This window comes from Leguminivora glycinivorella, chromosome 6 (genome assembly GCF_023078275.1).
Source record: "Leguminivora glycinivorella isolate SPB_JAAS2020 chromosome 6, LegGlyc_1.1, whole genome shotgun sequence".
Classification (NCBI taxonomy): domain Eukaryota; kingdom Metazoa; phylum Arthropoda; class Insecta; order Lepidoptera; family Tortricidae; genus Leguminivora; species Leguminivora glycinivorella.
Genome location: NC_062976.1, coordinates 790,642 through 810,352, shown reverse-complemented (window position 1 = coordinate 810,352; position 19,711 = coordinate 790,642). Strand labels below are relative to the sequence as shown.

Below are 19,711 nucleotides of genomic sequence, written 5' to 3'. Positions count from 1 at the left end.
TATTATTTTACTTTTTTATCATAAAATGTCACAGGAGGAAAATTATTAAAAAACACTTGTACTTAATAATTGTTGAACTAAAAATAACGAAAAAGTGTATTCTAGCAATAAAACTACCGTGAGACTGACTACTAGATTTAGATTTCTTTATTTCATGATAAAAATTACACTATAAGTTTGCTACATGTCAAAATTATGTTTTCCCCTCAAAACTCGCAAGTTCAGGATTCTATTCTCGAACCACTCGCTTCGCTCGTGGTTCAACTATAGAATCCTTTCACTTGCTCGTTTTTCAATTCCTCACTCGGCGTTAAAATACAACTTTGCCCCCTTGTATAACAAATAACTATTATCTTCTCATCATGATCGTCAAAAATTACGTAATAAATTCTAAATAAAAATAATTGTGTCTCTCAATAAGGACTACATGTCACCTTTAACTTAAACCTATCTATCTGTCAAAAAGAGAACGATCATATAGTTTTATTGCGTCACGGGCAATTGTTTTTAGGGTTCCGTAATCAACTAGGAACCCTTATAGTTTCGCCATGTCTGTCTGTCCGTCCGTCCGTCCGTCCGTCCGTCCGTCCGTCCGTCCGTCCGTCCGCGGATAATCTCAGTAACCGTTAGCACTAGAAAGCTGAAATTTGGTACCAATATGTATATTAATCACGCCAACAAAGTGCAAAAACAAAAAATGGAAAAAAACTTGTTTTTTCACTCTCATATCATTATTTACAGTCCGTTCTTCTTTTCTTAGGACATCCACTACCCTTGTGTCCAGAGATTTTTTTTAACAAAAGTAAAAACAAAATAATGTTTCAGGCGCCATCCGCGGCATCATCGTGGAGCCCGCCTCGCGGCGCCTGGAGCCCGTGGAGGTGTTCCGCGGGGTGCCGTACGCGGGGGCCCCGGCGCGCATGGCGCCCCCGCCGCCGGCGCCCGCCTGGCCCGGCACGCGGCTCGCCGACGCCTTCGCGCCCGTCTGCCCGCAGCGGGCGCCGGACATATCCAACAGGTACGTCACTCACCTGGCCACTCATCCGGTCACTCATCTGATCAATCACTAGGTCACTAACACGGACAGTTCGGTCACTCATCATAACGTTATGTGATAACTCACATATTATACGATAACTGGCAAACTCACTCACCAGTCACTCACTCGATATTTGAATAAGTTACTCATTTGGTAATTAAGTTACTTACTCATTCTAACTCATTAGGTTACTTACTCGGCAATATACTTAATTTCACTCATCGGTCACTAATTCAGATAGGCAACGGTCACTCAGTCACTCATTAGTTAAATCATGTAGTCACATACCTTCTTAGGGCCAGTTGCATCAACCACATTTGACAAACACATCATCGTCACACAGCAAACGTCTATGGAACTTCCCATACAATAAAAATTAACGAACGCTTTAACGGTCACAGATGGTTTGATACAACCGGCCCTTAGTCCATAAGCTGATTCTGCACAAAAAGTCACTAACACTCAATTTGATTGTCTTACCAACCACAGTTATAGCATCACTATTAGCCTTAATCATATCAGGTCACTCTCGGTCATCTTGGTCACTTCGCCTCATTGGCTTATCCTGCCCTTAACCCCGCTCATAAAATCATTACAATAATATCCATTCATCATCATCCAGCCTCATATAAAAATGCTCATCAATGATATAGGTTGAATATGAAACGACATCCTTGAAAACGACATTTTCCATAGTCACTTTTGAAACTACAAAAGAATTGTTATAAGCGACAACTCGCTTTGTAAACATGAAAAGCAATGCCACCTAAGTTCGGCCCCACATCCCGACCGGCCAATAAATTAGTAAAACCACGGAAAATAGTCATGAATAGGCTATTCAAAAGTTACAAGGACATATTAAATCATACGAACTTTGCGACGCGTGGCCCGCAACATGGCCTGGTCTGCCTGTTCTGTCTTTACAACGTGATATGGTTTCGACACATCTCGGACACTGGCGATCAAATCTGTGAAAGAGGCGCGTTCCTAGCACACATTCTAGGCTCTTGTAGGTGAACACGTACCCATGCTTTTATGAGTGAGATATGACAGATCGACTGTTTCCATTTTTGACAGGCGGTGACAAGATAGATAAATCATTTATTTAGCAAACTGCAAACACACACAATATACAGATAATAGAAAACACACAAATTAATTGCAACATAATAAAAAAAGAGACAGCAATAAAATTAATAAGAGACAGTAAAAAAAAACAATAACAAAAAATAAAAAGTACAGAATAGTACCCTTTATTATACTGTGGTTTCGATCTTTGACCGTGAGCGCCAGTCAGCTATAGCGATATTAGATTAGTCCGGTTTTCACCCAAAAGCGACTGGCTAATTTAAGAATATCAAATGACGCGTTTGAGCTGGAGCGAGGCCACGAGGGTCGCTGAAGATAGCAAGGCGTGGCGCGAGCTTGTGAAGGCCCTTTCCGCATAAAGTTACTTAATGGTCAATTTGTTGCATTATAAACTGCCAGAATGTAATATGAATATTTAATATAAACTTTTATGCTTTATCCGCATCTCTGGGATGCCTTATGACTACAACAAATGACTCATTGGAATGATCCGACCTATGGATTAAAAGTCGCACGCTCAATCTCACCGCTAGGTCACCATTGCACCAGTCCAGTGCTTTACACATATTGCGCTCATAGATAAGCTCTACTAATAAGAGTTTATTTCCGAATCTGACAATGCTGAAGTAACACAAAAAGTATATTTTTCTTTTTATTCAGAATCTGTATCCCCGTTAAAAGTTTCCAACAAACTTGATAACGTTAGTTCTAATAGACTTCAAAAGACGTCGAATTTAATAGGCACGGATGGTTCTTAGGAGTTCTTAATAGTCTATAATAGAAACAGAAGGAATTTATTTGTTTTCAGGATTTCTTGGAACATGAACAGGCTTATTAGAATGTTTTTTTATAAAGAAAATTAGACTTAAGTTATTGGAGATGGAAATATTTTTCTTTGAATAAGGTATTGAGACGGTCCTTACTTGAGATAATGAGGGCACTATTTCTGTCTTTTTATTTGGGAATGATTTTGCCATAATCTTTTTGTGAAAGACCATGTAAAGAAACCGCCTTCAGATTTATTTTATTTCAATGATAGCTACCGTTTTCACTTCATGAAATCTTTTGTGAAGTTGTGCTGCCATATGGACCGATTCATTGTCTATTATCAATGATCACCATGCTTAGATATATTATGGTTTCCCAAAATAGCATATTATTTGATAATTCATAGAAATTCCGAAGAATTTCGATGACGTTACTGTTGACCAAAGAAGTTCTGGCTGTGTGGAAGTAACGTAATAACATTGAATATCAACGAAGAAATGCTGCTAGCATCTTTGGTATAATGATTTAGGAATGTATTTTAGGTTATAATACTTATAATTATCTATGTGTTGTATACCTAATAATGTGATAAACGTTTTCTGTTACCAGGACCGCAGCATTGTCAAAGATGCCACTAGGCACATACAACGAGCTGAAAGCCACGCTCCCGCTGCTAGCCAATCAGAGCGAAGACTGTCTCTACCTCAACATCTATGTGCCCGGTAGCGGTAAGTTCATTGTCATAATTCTGTCTCACACCGCAGGACGCCGAAGACCGGGCAAAGTCCTTCAAGTCAAGAGTGAACAGGCATCTTCTGGGCGAACTCACTCCATCGTAGGCCACGTCTTTGCCTTTGGCTGGCCTGTGGTGAAGAGTAACCCACTTATAATTGTAAAAAGAAAGTGGAGACAATTGACCAGGAAGGCGGACCCTGGCGCTAAGCCGGGAAACGCTAGGTAGAAGAAGTAAACTACGAAGACTGGATGAAATATCGTAGGAAGACAATCCCAAAATTTTTTAGAAAGAAAAGGAGAATATAAAAAAAAAGATCTGATAAAGTAACATGCCGTCTCAGATTTCGCTTGATAGCACAATAAAAGAGTTACTATGAAAACTTTGGAAAGCATTGGCATAGTTTCTCAAGAAATGTCGTATGTTGCCAAATTGGTGGACTTAGTAGCTACCTAAGTAAATCTACCCCACAAATATTTATTCGTGGAGTTAAGATCCTATCCTCTAATGGCTATTCAAACTAACAGAACAAGACGTCAAAGACTAATGACTATTTTGTCCCCTAAAACTATGACATTGTTTTCTTACACAAGGCCGGGCTGAAATCTTGTACGAGACATAAATTTAAATACCCTTCAGACCCTGGCCTTTAGCACAACTTGCCTTGTCGCGCGCGAGTCCATTAATCAAGCGCGACTTCAAGTATGGACGCGCGCGAGTCAAGGCAAGTTATGCTAAAGGGTCAGATTGGTATTCTATTATATAAATAGTACTTTGTATATTAAGGGCGGAATCCTTCAGCCGCCCGTGATGTACACAATGTTGTTCATCACACTCGCGAAGTAATAGCCAAATTTTAAACTACATGTATGTGTTTGAAATACCTAATGATTACTGACATTTCGAACATTCGTCCACCATCTTGTATTTTTTGGCAGGTCGTGGAAGGCCCCGCTTAAAATAGCTCATTACGTATCAGTGTGCAGGCTTGTAATAACACCGTTTACGAGCGAGTGTGATGAAAAAATACTTATTCACTCATCTAACTAAAATAGGTCAGCTAGGCCTTATTATTAGTCTGTTGAAGAAGTATAATTTTATCAAATCCTCTTTGAACATTCTTCAAAGTTAAAGAAATATAACTTCAGTTGCAAAGTAAAGGCTAAAGATGAAACCCGGTTTATGGCGAAAAATTCTTACTCTTGTTCGAAACTTGCATTTATCGTCCTCCAGAAGTTTTCTGCTAACTTGGAGGTTTTATTACTGACGAACTTCATACGTACTAAGTAGTACGTTGTGACTTGAGAGTTTTTGTGCTTAAATGCAATATTTTAAAGACGAAGTTTTGCAAGACAAGTTGTTCTTGGAAAAATGTTTCTTTAGTCAGTGTCTTTTTATTTAATAATATAACAAATTGTGACAAACTTATACGCGCAGCGGGTGTTGCTAAAGTACGTGCTAGTCGTACAAATTTGTGTAAAAGGTAATTAGACAGCGAAGGTTGTCTGGTAGAGATCGCTTACAGCGATAAGACCGCCTGTTGCCGCATGTTTAATGTTATTCTGCTTTTTATAATCTGTTATCTTTGTGGTGCAATAAAGAATATTTATTTACTTACTCACTCACTTAATATATTTTAACAGTAATTTAATCTGGAGCACTGCTTGTAGCAGGCAACAAGCAGTGCTCCAGATTAAATTACAATGTACAGTAAATGTCAAGTTCAATTTCTTTTTCCTGAGTTCACTTAAGTACATTTATTTTCTAACATCAATGGGCAAAACGTTCTAAAATGTTGTTAGGTTCACCTTTACTTTTCTTTGGCACGAATACATACAAGTGGTTGAGAGGCAGCCAACAAAAAAATAGATTTTTGTTTTCCAAATTGAAAAATGTGGTTCTGTGATTATAATTTGCACTCCCTTGAACATACCTATTAACCATTATTATTCAAATACAAATACAAATACAAAATACAAAATCCTTTATTCAGCAAATAGGCCACGGGGCACTTTTACATGTCAACATTACAAAGTATTAATTAGAATTAAACAAATATTAATAGAAATATTAACAATTTAAAATATTAATCAAAAGCAAAGTAGCTATACACTGATATAGAGTTAGAGATGTATGAAGTCTCTAAATGTCATATTATTACTAACTATAATTAATACATAAAGAAAGCACAAACAGATACAAAGAAAAAAGAAATCTATGTAAAATAATTTCAGAGTTGTAAAAGACTGAATGTTACAAGTAAAGATATTATACTTAATCAAATAATCCATGGAGATGTATAGGGTCTCCAAGAGTCAAATATTATAAAATTAAAATATTTAAAAGATAAAAACCTTTGTCAACTCATACAAAAAATGTAGAAAATGAACAGCTAAATTACACATTTCAAGAGATGTACAAGTCTTCAGATTTTTGCTCTAAATCTTCAGTTTCAGACTTGATGTATTTTGTGTTTAAGCTTTATATTTTTTTCAGGCGCGCGTGGCGTTGAGGCGCCATACGCGGTGGTGGTTTGGGTGGGGGGCCCGTCCCACGAGTGGGGCTCGCCCAACTCGCTAGACGGGTCCGTGCTCGCTGCGCGGGCGCACCTACTCATCGTCACCGTCAACTATAGGATAGGGTTATTAGGTAAGACCTAGTCAAATGTGCTTCGTCAGGCATTACACCCGGGTGGAACGGACTTTTAGATGAGAGGAACTTCAACTGTGTGCGTAGCCGAATGCACAAACGCTCACGATAATATCTCTTTTGTAGCTCTTGCTATTGCTCTCGCTCTTGCGTATTGGCGTGACAGAGCCAGACTACATTTCTATGGCGTTTCGGTTGCGTTTCGCGTCGCTGAAATACCTTAGCTCCTAATCTTTTGCAAGATTATTTGTTATGTCACATAATTAGGTGTACATACTAGTTAGTTGATACTTTGTTCCTTATTTCAGTTGTAGAAAAGTTTTCATCAAAGGAAACCACTACGTTGATGTCGTTAAACAATAGGTGCACTCTTTTTTGAGTAAAAGTGTAATGCTGTTTTATGAGATAGGAGGCAAACGAGCAGACAGGTCGCCTGATTGTAAGCGATCACTGCCACCCATGAACACCCAAAAAACTAGAAGTGTTGGAGGTGCGTTGCCGGCCTTTAAGATGGGTGTACGCTCTTTTCTTTAAGGTTTGAAGGTTGTATCTATCCGGAAATACCGCAGGCGACAATTCATTCCTTAGTTTAGCTGTGCGGGACAGGAAGTTTCTGGAGAAACGCACAGTTGAGGACTGCCAGCCATCTAAATGATGGCGATGGAAATGTTGTCACGTAGGGCGATGGCGGAAAGAAGCGGCAGGGATTAATCCGAACAATTCCTCGGAGCACTCCCCGTTATATTATACATGATAATGATGCTTTGTAGTGTTAGTACCTTAAAATCGCTTAGTGTGAACTATAACTACTAGACCAGAGAGTAAACACGTTTTTTTCGCTTTTGTGAAACTAAATTGAGCAGCAGACGTACAGTCAACCAATTGGAACCCTAGGCCACTGTAGAACTATGTCATAGTGATGTTATGAATCAGACTGTAAGAAATCTCTTACTGCTTGTCATTTTGACATGGTTGTAGAGTGGCCTAGGGTTCCAATTGGTTGACTGTACATTTGACTCTTTACTGAGCTAAACACAAGTCTACCCGCACACCTTCGCAATGTCACTGAACGTTTGAAGGCTTCCAATCTAAGAGAGTGCTTTACTTAAAACCAAATATCTTACATCCAGTAAGTTTTGGTAAAATATTCAGCTGATAATTTACTCAGCCTATTTTTAAAGTGATCACGTCTAACGATTAAAAATTGTAACTCAAATTTCTTTACTACGACTTAGACTTATTATTGTATATATTGACATTATTGACTGGGATATAGACCGTGATTACCTTTTTGATTTATTGTCGAGCTCCCGATATTTCGACGCAGTTGCATGCATCATAACCGTGAATGATTCAAAACTCTCATTGTGAACTGACTACGAATGTATACACGTTAAACTTTCGTGAGACATATTCAAATAATTAATTTATCAATGGCTGTACTCACGTTATTATATCGCTATTGGAGCGGCGGGCGGCGCGGCCAGTTCACGGAGTTTAGCCGTCGCGTGAACTATATGCCTGAAGAGGCCGAATTGGCCAAAAACATGTCGCAGCAATAGCGATATAACGTGAGTACAACCGTAGATTTATTAATTATTTGGCTACGATTTGTAACAGACAGAAACTGACGGACTAACGAATAGACGGACGGACAGACGGATGGATGGACGGATGGACAAACAGACAGACAGACAGAAAAAATGTAGCAAAATCTTTAAAACGTTTTCTACCCACAGGTTATTTAACTACGGGGGCTTCAGACGAGGTCCACCAAGCCGGCGGTGCGGCGTTGCTCGACGTTTCGGCAGCGTTGCAGTGGGTCCGGCGCAACGTTGCCGCGTTCGGTGGGGACCCGAAGAGGGTGACGCTAGCTGGACATTCGGCGGGCGCTGCGTTGGCTAATGCGCTGTTGATGCTGCCAGATACTAAAGGTGAATCACAACTGTAAATTAAAATGGGGTCTTAGACGATGTAATTTAAGTAATTTATATGGTAATGGCCATTGTAGTAGTGGGTTCTATGGAAACTGTTCGTGCGTCTATCGTACTGCTCATGTTGCTAGTTATCATAATCCAGTTGTAAATAGAAAAGAATAGAATGGAATATTTTTATTCGAAAGCATACAGATAATAAATAATTTTACACTGACATTGAATAGTAATAAAGTGCCACGAAATGGCCTTACCTCGGCATATTGCTGGCGACTTCCAGCGCTGGTCTTCCGGTGAGACCATTAGGTGAGAAAAATCACGGATAAATATTATATCAGTAGCCGATACACCATACAGAAAAATAAAACAGGGAAAATATCCAGTCGATCTGAATACATTTAGTGCCCTTTAGCCAAAGTCAATAACGACTTCTTGTCTATTCCACAGGGTTAATATCCCGAGTGCTGTTACTGAGCGGTTCAGCGTTAAGTCCAGCAGCGTTGGCTCCAGATGCTTCGCTAGCCAGGAGCACACAGCGCAAGCGCTCAGATGTGTTCCTGAGGAATCTTCTACAGAACACTGGTAAGAACCCTACCATCATCATCTTCCTTGCGTTATCCCGGCATTCGCTACGGCTCATGAGAGCCTGGGGTCAGCTTTGACAACTTATTCCAATATTTAACGTAGACACGAGTCTTACAAAAGCGACCGCCATCTGGGTGGCTAGCCGAATGGCACAATCGCTCACGAAACGCTCACGAAACAAAGCGCTAGTAGATATCTATCTCTATCGCACTTGCGTATTGGCGCGACAGAGCCAGCGGCGTATCGCTTTCGTTTGGCGTCGGAGAAATGCCATTCGGCTACGGGGCCTGATCTTCCAACCCGAAGAACTAAATCTTATTGGAATTAGTTCGGTTTCCTCACGATGTTTTCCTTCACTGAAAAGCGACTGGCAAATGTCAAATGATATTTCGCACATAAATTCCGAGATACTCGTTGGTACGAGCCTGGGTTCGAAGACGACGTACAAATTAAAAGTCGCACGCTCTTACCGCTAGGCGACCAGGCTCTACTGGTAACCCCTAATTAGTGTACGTATTTGGGTTCCCTCTATTTGGCATAACTTTAATTGTCCGAAACGCTTTTCGCATAACAGACTTCGCATAATCGATTTTCGCCGAATGTTAATTTGGCAGAAAACTTATTTGTCATAATCGAAAATAATACGAATAACACATTGTCCGAAAATAAGTTCGCATAATTCTGTTTACGCCGATTGTTTTTATGAATAAAATTAATTCGCATAATTGTATTTGGCATATTTCTTAAAATCAGAATATCCACCCATACTAAATGCTGTTAAGAGAGTCGGTTTGGTTAGGTTAGAACTGCGACCTCAACAAATAAAACATTTTGTCAAGAATTTCGGTTAGGTTAGGTTATAACTGCAACATTAATATAGTAGTATATACTGCAACATTAATATATACCTATGATAAAAATTCTGCGTAGTAAATTTCCACTAAACCATGTTATGCAGAAATAATTTATGCATAAAAACCATTCGGCGAATAACCTTTATGCATGAAATATATTCAGACAAACAAAAATATGCCTAGACAAATTATGCGTAACTATACTATGTCATAACAGATTATGCGAAAGGTAAATTATGCCAATAATTATAGATTATGCCAAAAAGAATTCTCGATTGTAAAATTATGCCAAAACAAGGGGAACCGTACATATTTATATTGAGGTTTAGGGTTAAAACAGTCCATCAGAACTTGGACCAGTCCATCAAAATACAGAAAACATACAATGAACCAGTCACAGTCTCTCTGCTTAGCCTCAAGGTTGACTGGTAGAGAATGCTTTAAATTAAGTCCGCCTTTTTGTACTGCAAGATTTTTTCTTTTGTGCAATAAAGATTAAATAAATAAATGAACGGTGAATGTGTTCCTGAAGAATCTTCTATGGAACCTCAGTTGTACTATGTGTGCATATTAAAAATCACACTCACACTGGATAATAGAAAATGTATCTTTGTTACCGATAAGGGTTCAATCAAGTCCAAATTCGACATTTCAACCCGTAACTTTTGGGTAGCAATCACTGTGGTAACCCATCTCTCGACTAATTGACATCTTTATGTTCATTTTAAATTGGTTCAGGATGAGCCACGTGTAAGATCTGGAATTTTAGATCCTTATTTAAGCGTTTACAAACGAAAATGTCTTAAAAAATTGTATTTTAAATATTGTCTTCGGTAATGTTTAACTAGAGCAAATAAAGCAATATGGCGGGAAACCATTAAAAAGTCAGCACAACGTCCCCAATGACCACGACTACTCTGGCAAGAGTATACGACTAAGAAGAAGAAGAGAATGTTTAACTTGTTATTCTTTTACAAACTAAAGTCTCAAATTATACACAAATAACCTAACCTAACCTACCAATAAGTCATCATCATCGTTTGAGTCGTTAATCGCCCATTGCTGACCATAGGCATCCGTTCGTGTACGCCACTTATCCTGATCCAGCCGGCGTACCATGCTTCCAATTTTATCACTTATCCACGTGGATAAGACATCTGTCACTCTCACACTGACATACTTGCCAAAGCGTAACAGAAGTCTTATCCACGTGGATAAGTGATAAAATTAGAAGCATGATACGCCGGCTGGGCTAGTCTAGTTGTCGTAAATTGCCTATACCTAGTTGTCATGCTCTCTAAATTATTTTTCTTACTGCACCCACATTCGCGTATTTCTGTTTTGCCCTATGGTTGACTGGTAAAGAATGCCTTAAGGCATTAAGTCCGCCATTTGTACTTCTTTTTTTATTGTGCAATAAAGTTTAAAGAAATAAATAGTCTCACCCAGAGGTGGTCATCTTTCTTCTTCGCATCTTCAAGTCTAGATTTAATGATAATATTTTATGAATATGATAATGTGGAGGAGTGAATCCTGGGATTCATTGTTGTCTACTGCAACTACCATAGTTATTAAACAATTGATCGTGTGTCCCCCCAGGTTGGTAACATGCATCCGCGCCCGTCCCCTCGCGGCACTCCTGGCCGTCGAGGCCCCACGAGCCCGCTTCCTCGCCGGCTGGGCCCCTTCAGTCCCCTCCAAAGACGGCAACCAGGCTCCCACGAGGGCCCTACATGCCAGCGACGCGTTCTTAGACTGTGCGCTTGCAGTAGTGGTGACAACGACGGAGAGCTACCCGTTTTTTAGCGAAGATGATATTAGGCATGGATTTGAAGAGGATCATAGGTAAGAACACCATTTTGACAAGTTACACTAGGTACATTGTATGGGCGTAGAAAAGTTTTTAGCTTCTCTTATCAATCATATTCAGAGGGATGGTTCATATTAGAAAGTAGTTGGACCTACCTATTAGTTTTCTCAACCAAACTTTAACGTGTGCTGATCATAATATATTGGATCTTTGTCTTATTTGACTTCTGTTGCTGTAGGCTGCAAGGATTTATATTTCGTAACGCTATTAGTACAAAACTTAATGAAACTTGATACAAAATGACACTGATATCCCATAGAATCAAACATTGATATACCATACCATTGCAGGATTTGCAGGTCCAATTTTAGACGTTAAACTGAATTTTAAATACGTGTTGATGTTCGTGACATAATCCATATTTTTCACCTGCAATTGACTGAAAACTTCTTTGCAGAAACCGAATTCTCCGCACGTACGTCCGCAACGTCTATCGCTACCATCGCAACGAGATCTTCGCCGCCATCCGCAACGAATACACAGACTGGGAGAAGCCTATCCAACACCCCATCAACATCAGAGACGCTACGTTAGAATCTTTGAGTGATGCTGCTGTTACTGCCCGTCGTTAAAGGTGGCTCAGTTGCATGCAAGGAGAGGGGCCAGGACATTCTTCGCGCATTTTACACATCAGAGCAAAGATGCTGATTACCCACAGGTATTGTATCTCCTAGAAGTTACACTAATATTAGCCCATGAAACTTTTTCAATAACCTATCAACATAAGACACATTTTAACGTACGAGTTCTTAAATATTTAGTTCCATCGGCAAGCGGCTAAAAAAGAACGTTATTATTGATCAATTTGCAGTTAGTAATAAAAATGTTTTTCCACATAGACATATAGCTCATTTTATGCAAAGATGCAAGATCAGTTAGTTAATAATTTATAATTTATTGAAATCATTTTCTATGGAGTACCTTTTCTATTAATATTTTTTGATGAATACTTTTGCATGTTAAATTGTATTTTGTTATTCAATGCATGTTAATTATATGATGTAATGTTTTGAAAAGAAGTGGCCCGCCGAATTTTTTGCCAGTTCCATAGTGGATACCTGCTTCCCAACTGAGGGGGGACTGAAATCTTCTCGAGGCTGAGAAGATTTCAGTCCCCCTCCTACTATGGTCATTGTAGTATGCCTAGGTACTTGAAAAATAAATATTTCATTTTCATTTTCAATACCTTATAATCATGGCTTTAAAGAATGCTTCAGTGACAAGACAATAGATAAGTTTAACCCAAAACCATTATTTTTTACCTTTTTGAACTGTGACACTCATAAACCTTAGTAGGTGATTATTGGGAGTTTCAAATCAAAGATTTGAAAACTCCCAATATCACTTCATATTTAGGACTCGTACTCAGGTTTATTGGTGATTTAAAACTCCCAATAGGTTTTCTGATGATTTAAAACTCCTAATCGGCTTTCTCATGATTTGAAACTCTCAATAGGTTTTCTGATGATTTAAAACTCCTAATCGGCTTTCTCATGATTTGAAACTCTCAATAAGTTTTCTGATGGTTTAAAAAGCACACAAGGTTTACGATTGCATATTTAGAATTAGAACTTGTGAACTGTAAAAGCGCAATCAGATTTTTAACTTAACATTTCGGATTCGTTCATTTGATTGAAACAGATGAAGTATGGTGTTCGTTGTTAAATGGTCCATTTCGAAAATGTAAGCCGTAAAGTTAAGTTAGGTATGATATTAAATAGCAAAAGCTTAACGCAACACACTCTCCGAGGTGGCCAATCTCAGATGTGGTCTCTCTCAAGCGTTTGCTCGATTGACAGTGGCGTTTACACACAACGTGTCTGATCAGCTCGTCAGCGTCGCAGAACACGAATGGACCCCCAAAGTGTGAACTCTGGTGTAGTCGCGTTTTACATGCATCGATTGAGTTTGACCCCCTCCGGGTATGGGATTCCATATCTATCGACCGCGTAAATACAGAGATCCCCAAGTCTCGAATTCAACACTACATGCCTCGGTTGGCCAAGCCAAGGAATGGTTTACGTGCTGAGGTTGTCGGTCGTCACAACCCGACATACTACACATCACCATTTTTATTTATATGAAACATTGTAAAAACTTTATAAGTGTGATGTAGACCCAGTTATGCTATTGGCTGTTTCGGATTACGTACTCCCACGTCATATCTACTACGAATTTTGTAATATATGGTTTAAAATAACGTATATAAAATATGATCTTCTTTGACACCCATAACAAAGAGTTCAGTATAAATTAAAGGCTAGCGTATGTCATATACTGCACTTTGCAAAGCAGAACTTTTCATAAAGATATAAGGTTCAAATTTTGATTATATTAAAATCATGACATACATTGAACAGTATGCGAAATTGCAATCACTCATTTAGTTGTAATTTGAGTCAGTTTACCTGGTTGCTCACTCGCTATGTTTATCTTATAAAATGATCACGATTTACATGAATTATAAATGGTTTTGATATATAATAGATCTCAGTATACATATTTCAACTATATTGTGAGTGGTAAAACTCTAAAAATAATATCGTATTTATTCTCTATGTTTTAGTATGTTAAAAATAAAACAATTAATTTATCATGAAACCATTTTATTTAAGTAATGAGATATATTACAAGCACGACGACTAACTAAAAAGTAAAGTACATTTTATAACATAAAATTTTCTAATAATTACTCACTTCACTCAACTTTTTTACAATTTTTTCTACCAGACCTTCAGTTGCATTTAATAACTCATCATAGTCATCTTGAACAACATATTGTACTGTAACCCCATTAGATTCGATATTTGATTGCTCCAAATCGGATATACTGATTTTAATCAGACGCTTTCCTTTTGTAACCTTTCTGATGACATGGGAATTTAAACCCATTTCTTTTATTTTCCTCTTTCCTTTCTTAGCGATTTTCTTCTGACTTTTTGCTGGTGTACCTGATAATGGAATTTCTAAAGATGGATTCAGGAGCAAATCCTGGTATTTCAGGTACGCATCCATGTCTTGAGAATAATTGAGCGGATCATTCGGTTTTTCACAAACTTGCGAATAAAATGGTGTGGTTTCAGTCATTTCAGCAGCGTGGTTAATAGGTTGCGAGCCCTGTAAAAAAATATCAAGTTAAATATATTTCAACACCAAATAAAAGTACTCAAAGATACCAGAATATAATAAAAGTAAAATACATACCATTCTGATTTTGAAACTGATAATGCACCCGGCTTGAAATCTCGAACTGTTGTAATTTTAATTTGTTAAATGCTCTATTTATAACTTCGTAGTAACAAAATATAGTATAGCTATTAGCTATTATAGCTTGCACATTGAACGCGGTCTTAACGCGGCGACATTCGTTCTTGTTTCCGACAAAAGAAATATTACACTTTTGTTTTTCAATAATTAGCTGAGTTGAATATTATATTACAGTGATGATCAACCTTTGTATTATATTGGTTTCTTACTGTATTTTTGCAAATGTTGTAGTTTATGTTAGTTATAATTTGCTTTTAGGTTGTTAACTCATGACTTTACGTCAGTTTCGTTTTATTAATAAAACCCCTGGCTTATTCATTTCCTCTACTATTTTCTAACAAGTGCAAGTGTTACAGTGCGAGTTTTACGTACACGGAGAAATTCACCTTGAAACAATGTTCGTAAGTTTGTAATATTTTATTTAGCTATAAACTATTCTGAATATGGTGTTGAGTGATGTTTGTTCTCGATTAAATTTACCGATAAGTATCCTTCTAAGTAGCAGTTTTATGCGAGTTAAGTGCGTATTGGTATTAACTTTAACTTAAAATTTATAACCCTCGCTGGAGAGAGGTACAAGTACAACTGTGAAATCTCGTTCGACTGAACATAACAGAATCTTATTTTTTATTTTCAGGTCTGACTTTGAGTACCATGTAATCCAGTCTAAGAAAGACCTCGACTCTGAGGATGAATCTGGATCATTAAAGTATGTATTTTAATTAAATTTAAGATTTTATTGACTTATTATTAATTTTTGTTATTATTAATGATCTGATGGATAATCACTATGTATTGTAGGACTCAGAAGAAAACAACCAAAAGGAAAAACGCTTCTCAGATCCCGAAACGTGACGCGGGCTGGTCGCTGGACAGAAACGTCGTCGAAGAATGTGCTAGTAAAAGGTAATTAATTAAAACTGTGTTTGAAAACTTGTCTACAAATGCGAACTTTTTATTTATTTCTCTTTATTTATGAGAACTGGAAGTAATATAAAGTTTTTAATATTACAGCAAGAAGATCAAACCAAAGAAAACTGTGAAAAAGCACGCATCGTCCGTGTTAATAACTGATACGTTGCAGGACAGTGACACTGACCTTGATGAAGAAGACAAAACTAAAAGGTAATTAATTCAATTCAGTTATTTTATATGTAATACATATATTTACTTAACTAATTGTAATTAGCCTTTGAATCTAAACATTTTAAACCATAGTATTTAAATTCTTAAATGTTAAGTACTTACCTAATTAACTAATTATATTTTGTTGTATTCGATAATATAAATAAGTTTTTAATATTCCAGTACGACAACCAAGTCGAAGAAAGAGACACCTGATTGTAAGCCAGGCTGGTTTTCAAACTGGGGTGACGAAGGACATGTTGAAGCCCAGCGTCGAGCATCCGCTGCCAACTCTCTGTCGTCCGTGCTGATACGTCGCGTCCCAGGCGGCTACGTGCGTCGCACAGCTTCGTTAACCGGTGATCTTTTTATTGATCTTAAACTGTATAACGTAGTAGATATTCAAAACGTTCCATCTGAAGCCCGTTGGGAGAAAGCGCTGGTTAATTTTAAATATCGTGTGGATTCCGTTTCGGATATAGTAGATGGAATAAATAAGATTCTAAAGCGTTGTAAGGACGACTTTACAGATGAAGGAACCTTTTTCCCAGATAAAAAAAGCCAATAATCTTTAATCTTTTTTACGTCTAATTTAGTCTATTCCTATGTCAATAGGCAAAATGCCTCATAATAGCTCCATATTTTGTTCAGTGTGTGACATAAGTATTCCAAGTAAAGCCTTTTCTGCTCACTTGCGCACTAACTTGCATAAAAATAATAACTCTGTTCAATTAACTCCTGATATTGAAAAAATAAGCAGCGCTTTCCGTAGTAGAATAGCATCATACAGAGTGCGTGGACCAGAGAGTAGCCTCCATGACTCACCGGTAAAGTTTCTGTGCGCTCTTCGTAGACATATTAAACATATTCTCGAAGCGAGAAGGCTTGCTTTTGGATCTATAAAGGTTAACTTTGAACTGTTTGCTGAATTTGGTTTGCCGAAAAATGAAGCATGTGAAATTAAATCATTCGCTACGCAAAATATCATTTTACATCAGAGTTACGAATTTAAAGAAATATTTTCAACCATTTTGAACACATTGAGCACGAAAATTGATGAATTTCAAGAACGGGACAGTGGCTGGAGCTTTCTACGAAACTTATATCTCGAGATAAACATAAACAAATATAATCCTCTTAGAGCGTCTAGATTTATAGAATTACCAAAGTTAATAAAACATCGAAGAGCTTGTGTAAATATTAAAAACAATGAAAGTAGCACTATCTTCGAATGATGATAAACGAGTAATATTAAAAGACAATATTCACACACTTGCGTGGGGACATGCTTCATTTTTCTAAATATAGTTATATAGTGATATTTTAAAGGAAACTTTGAACTAATTTGTAAACACCTACTTTACTTTTTAAGTTAGCTATGCCAGTATGTATATTATTATTAAATAAACTTAAAAAAAAAATAGTTTTTCTTTTTAAACCCACCATATTTATGTACAATGTTTAAATCAACTCAGGATACTTATGTTATGATCGTATACCTGTATCACGAGTACAATATCGTATCATGAGTTGATTTAAACATTGTTTTCAGGAGTATAATTTACAGGTTAATAAAATGCGTTTTATTTAGCACATTCATTTATTCAAAGAGGAACGTGATTTTCTAAATACCATTTTTTCATACATATTACATTTTTTAATGCACAAGTTTTTTTTATGGTACACACAATTAAAAATACAATCATTAATACAATATTTTTTATACAGTTCTTGTAAATTCGGTGCACCCTTTTCACTTAAATCTATAACAGTACAGTTTGAATATAATTCTTTAATCCATTTAATTTTTTCCATACCTTTAACGAATATTATCTTATCTTTAATATGATTATAAATAAGTCTTCTAAATTCTCTATAATCAACATAACCTTCGTGCCACAAAATACCTAAATGTTTTTCAATCCATTTTGTCTGCCTCTCTTCACTTTCCGTCAATTTAGAAAATCGAAAAGGGGGTTTTATTAAGAAAACTTGAGTGTATTCTAGCGTGCTGTATGCAAATTCTTTGATAATAAATTCGTTTTCTTTTGTTTTAAACCCTTGAAGGTCTACAAATATATGCTGCATTACGATACTTTTTTCGTAATATTACTTAAAGGCTTATATTCAAATACACTATCATTTAAAATCAGACAGTAAGCTGCAGTGTTCTTTGGTATATCAGATTCACAATCCAATTCAACTCTCACATCTACTGAACCGGTTTTTAAGGTTTCGTTTTGACGAGAACAGTTGATAACAAATAAAGGAGCTTTATCTTTAAAATCTTTAGGGCTAAGCAACGGCGCTTGTAGACGATTATAATAAGACTGTTGAAATTTCGCATACTGTTCGTATAATATAGCAAACTTTTCACCCGAAAAACTAACATCAAAACTTTCGTACGGAAAGTAAACTGAATTCAAGAAAACTTTAACATCTCTCAAATTACAGTGATCAAAGTGTGATATGTCTTTATTAGCTTCATTTTTTCGTCCCGTTTTCAATCCAATTATAATATAACGCGGCTTTTCAATTTGCGATGAAGTTTTGATAGACCAAGAATGTTTTGACGTCTCAGGCAAGAGCGGATATTCATACAAATCCCAAGTCCTAAATGCTATCTGAACGGCACGATCTCTTTCTAAACATTTGAGTAAATTTAATCTTTCACGATCAGACACTTTAACATGAGGCATGCGCCATACTATTTTAGATATAGTAATATTGTCTATATATTCATTCGCATTTAATTTAACACTATTCAAATTAGTATTGGATCTTAAAAGAATAAGTTCATGCTTGCAATTAATTATGATTTTGCTGTAATCCTCAGCAAACCCGAGAATCTTGTTTAAAGGTACAGACACAGAAAATGTACCTTCCGTGTTTTTTATACCATTGACATCAAATCCCCATAACTTAGACATGGATGCTTCCAGTCCATTCATAGATACAAGAGATTTCATAGTTGTTGTAACTCCTGCGTTTTTAATTTTGTCAATTTCGATTCCATTTAATTCATATCGAATATCTTGAAATAGATGAAGTATGGGGTTGTTTGTAAGAAGAACACTTTTTACCTCGGCTTTTGTTTCTCTATTGAATGCGGTTATAGTACCTTCTATGTATAAAGAACTTGCTGATGGTAGTACGTAAAGATCTTGTTGGTTTATAGGTATACGTATTTCATCGTTGAAATTGAAACTTGTGACGTACGGTTTATATGAATGATATTCAAAGCTCTCGATAGAATTATCAAAGACAAAAGGTTCTGTTAAGTTTAATATACTCATTTTAATAGGCGTAAGCTTTGGAGGAATTGCTTATTTTGTTTTGTGAGTTTTACTTTAGGTCTTCTTTTCGTGATTGCAGGATGAGTACTGGTAATGTTTTTAAGAGAGACTGAAGTTTTATTGAAGTCTATCATTTTTTTCTTAAATGTAAATATAACTGAATTTCTTCACCCCGTAAATTAACTAGATTATTGTTAACGTCTAAAATTCTTATCGTTATTGTGTTTAAGCTATTTTGGGTTACAGGGAAATAAATAACGTTTTTTGGTGTTTCTATAATCCGATAACCAGGTGGCACGTTTGGTACAAACTCGTGAATTATATGACTAGGTTTTCCGTTAACGAATGAACCGCTCACTATGTCACATTCGATGCGGACTATGGTTGTTGAGAGAATGGAGACAGGATAAGGGGATTCAGTTAATATATTAGCTTGAATAGATTCTGAACCGAAGCCAAGTATATTACCGATGGAGCCTTCTTTGTCGAAATGAATATTTTC

The 19,711-nt window shown here is 36.9% G+C and overlaps 2 protein-coding genes across 2 annotated transcripts in view; both read left to right on the top strand.

Annotated features, from left to right (window-relative positions):
* LOC125226802 (neuroligin-1-like) overlaps positions 1-19,711 on the top strand; it is a 434,243-nt gene that overhangs the window by 342,251 nt on the left and 72,281 nt on the right. The window contains 9 exon segments of the mRNA XM_048130906.1: positions 826-1,018; positions 3,506-3,624; positions 6,126-6,278; positions 8,018-8,212; positions 8,660-8,734; positions 8,737-8,794; positions 11,251-11,496; positions 11,919-12,079; positions 12,082-12,179. Of these exon segments, the coding sequence (XP_047986863.1) occupies positions 826-1,018; positions 3,506-3,624; positions 6,126-6,278; positions 8,018-8,212; positions 8,660-8,734; positions 8,737-8,794; positions 11,251-11,496; positions 11,919-12,079; positions 12,082-12,179 (1,298 nt within the window).
* LOC125226801 lies at positions 15,049-17,296 on the top strand. The gene is made up of 5 exons (XM_048130905.1): positions 15,049-15,185; positions 15,426-15,497; positions 15,590-15,694; positions 15,803-15,913; positions 16,097-17,296. Coding segments are annotated over exons 1-5 (675 nt in total). The 5' UTR covers positions 15,049-15,183; the 3' UTR covers positions 16,482-17,296.

Coding starts and splice junctions, on each gene's coding strand:
- LOC125226801 (XM_048130905.1), top strand. Junction 15,498..15,589: donor GATGAATCTGGATCATTAAA/GTATGTATTTTA, acceptor TATGTATTGTAG/GACTCAGAAGAAAACAACCA. Junction 15,914..16,096: donor GAAGAAGACAAAACTAAAAG/GTAATTAATTCA, acceptor TTAATATTCCAG/TACGACAACCAAGTCGAAGA.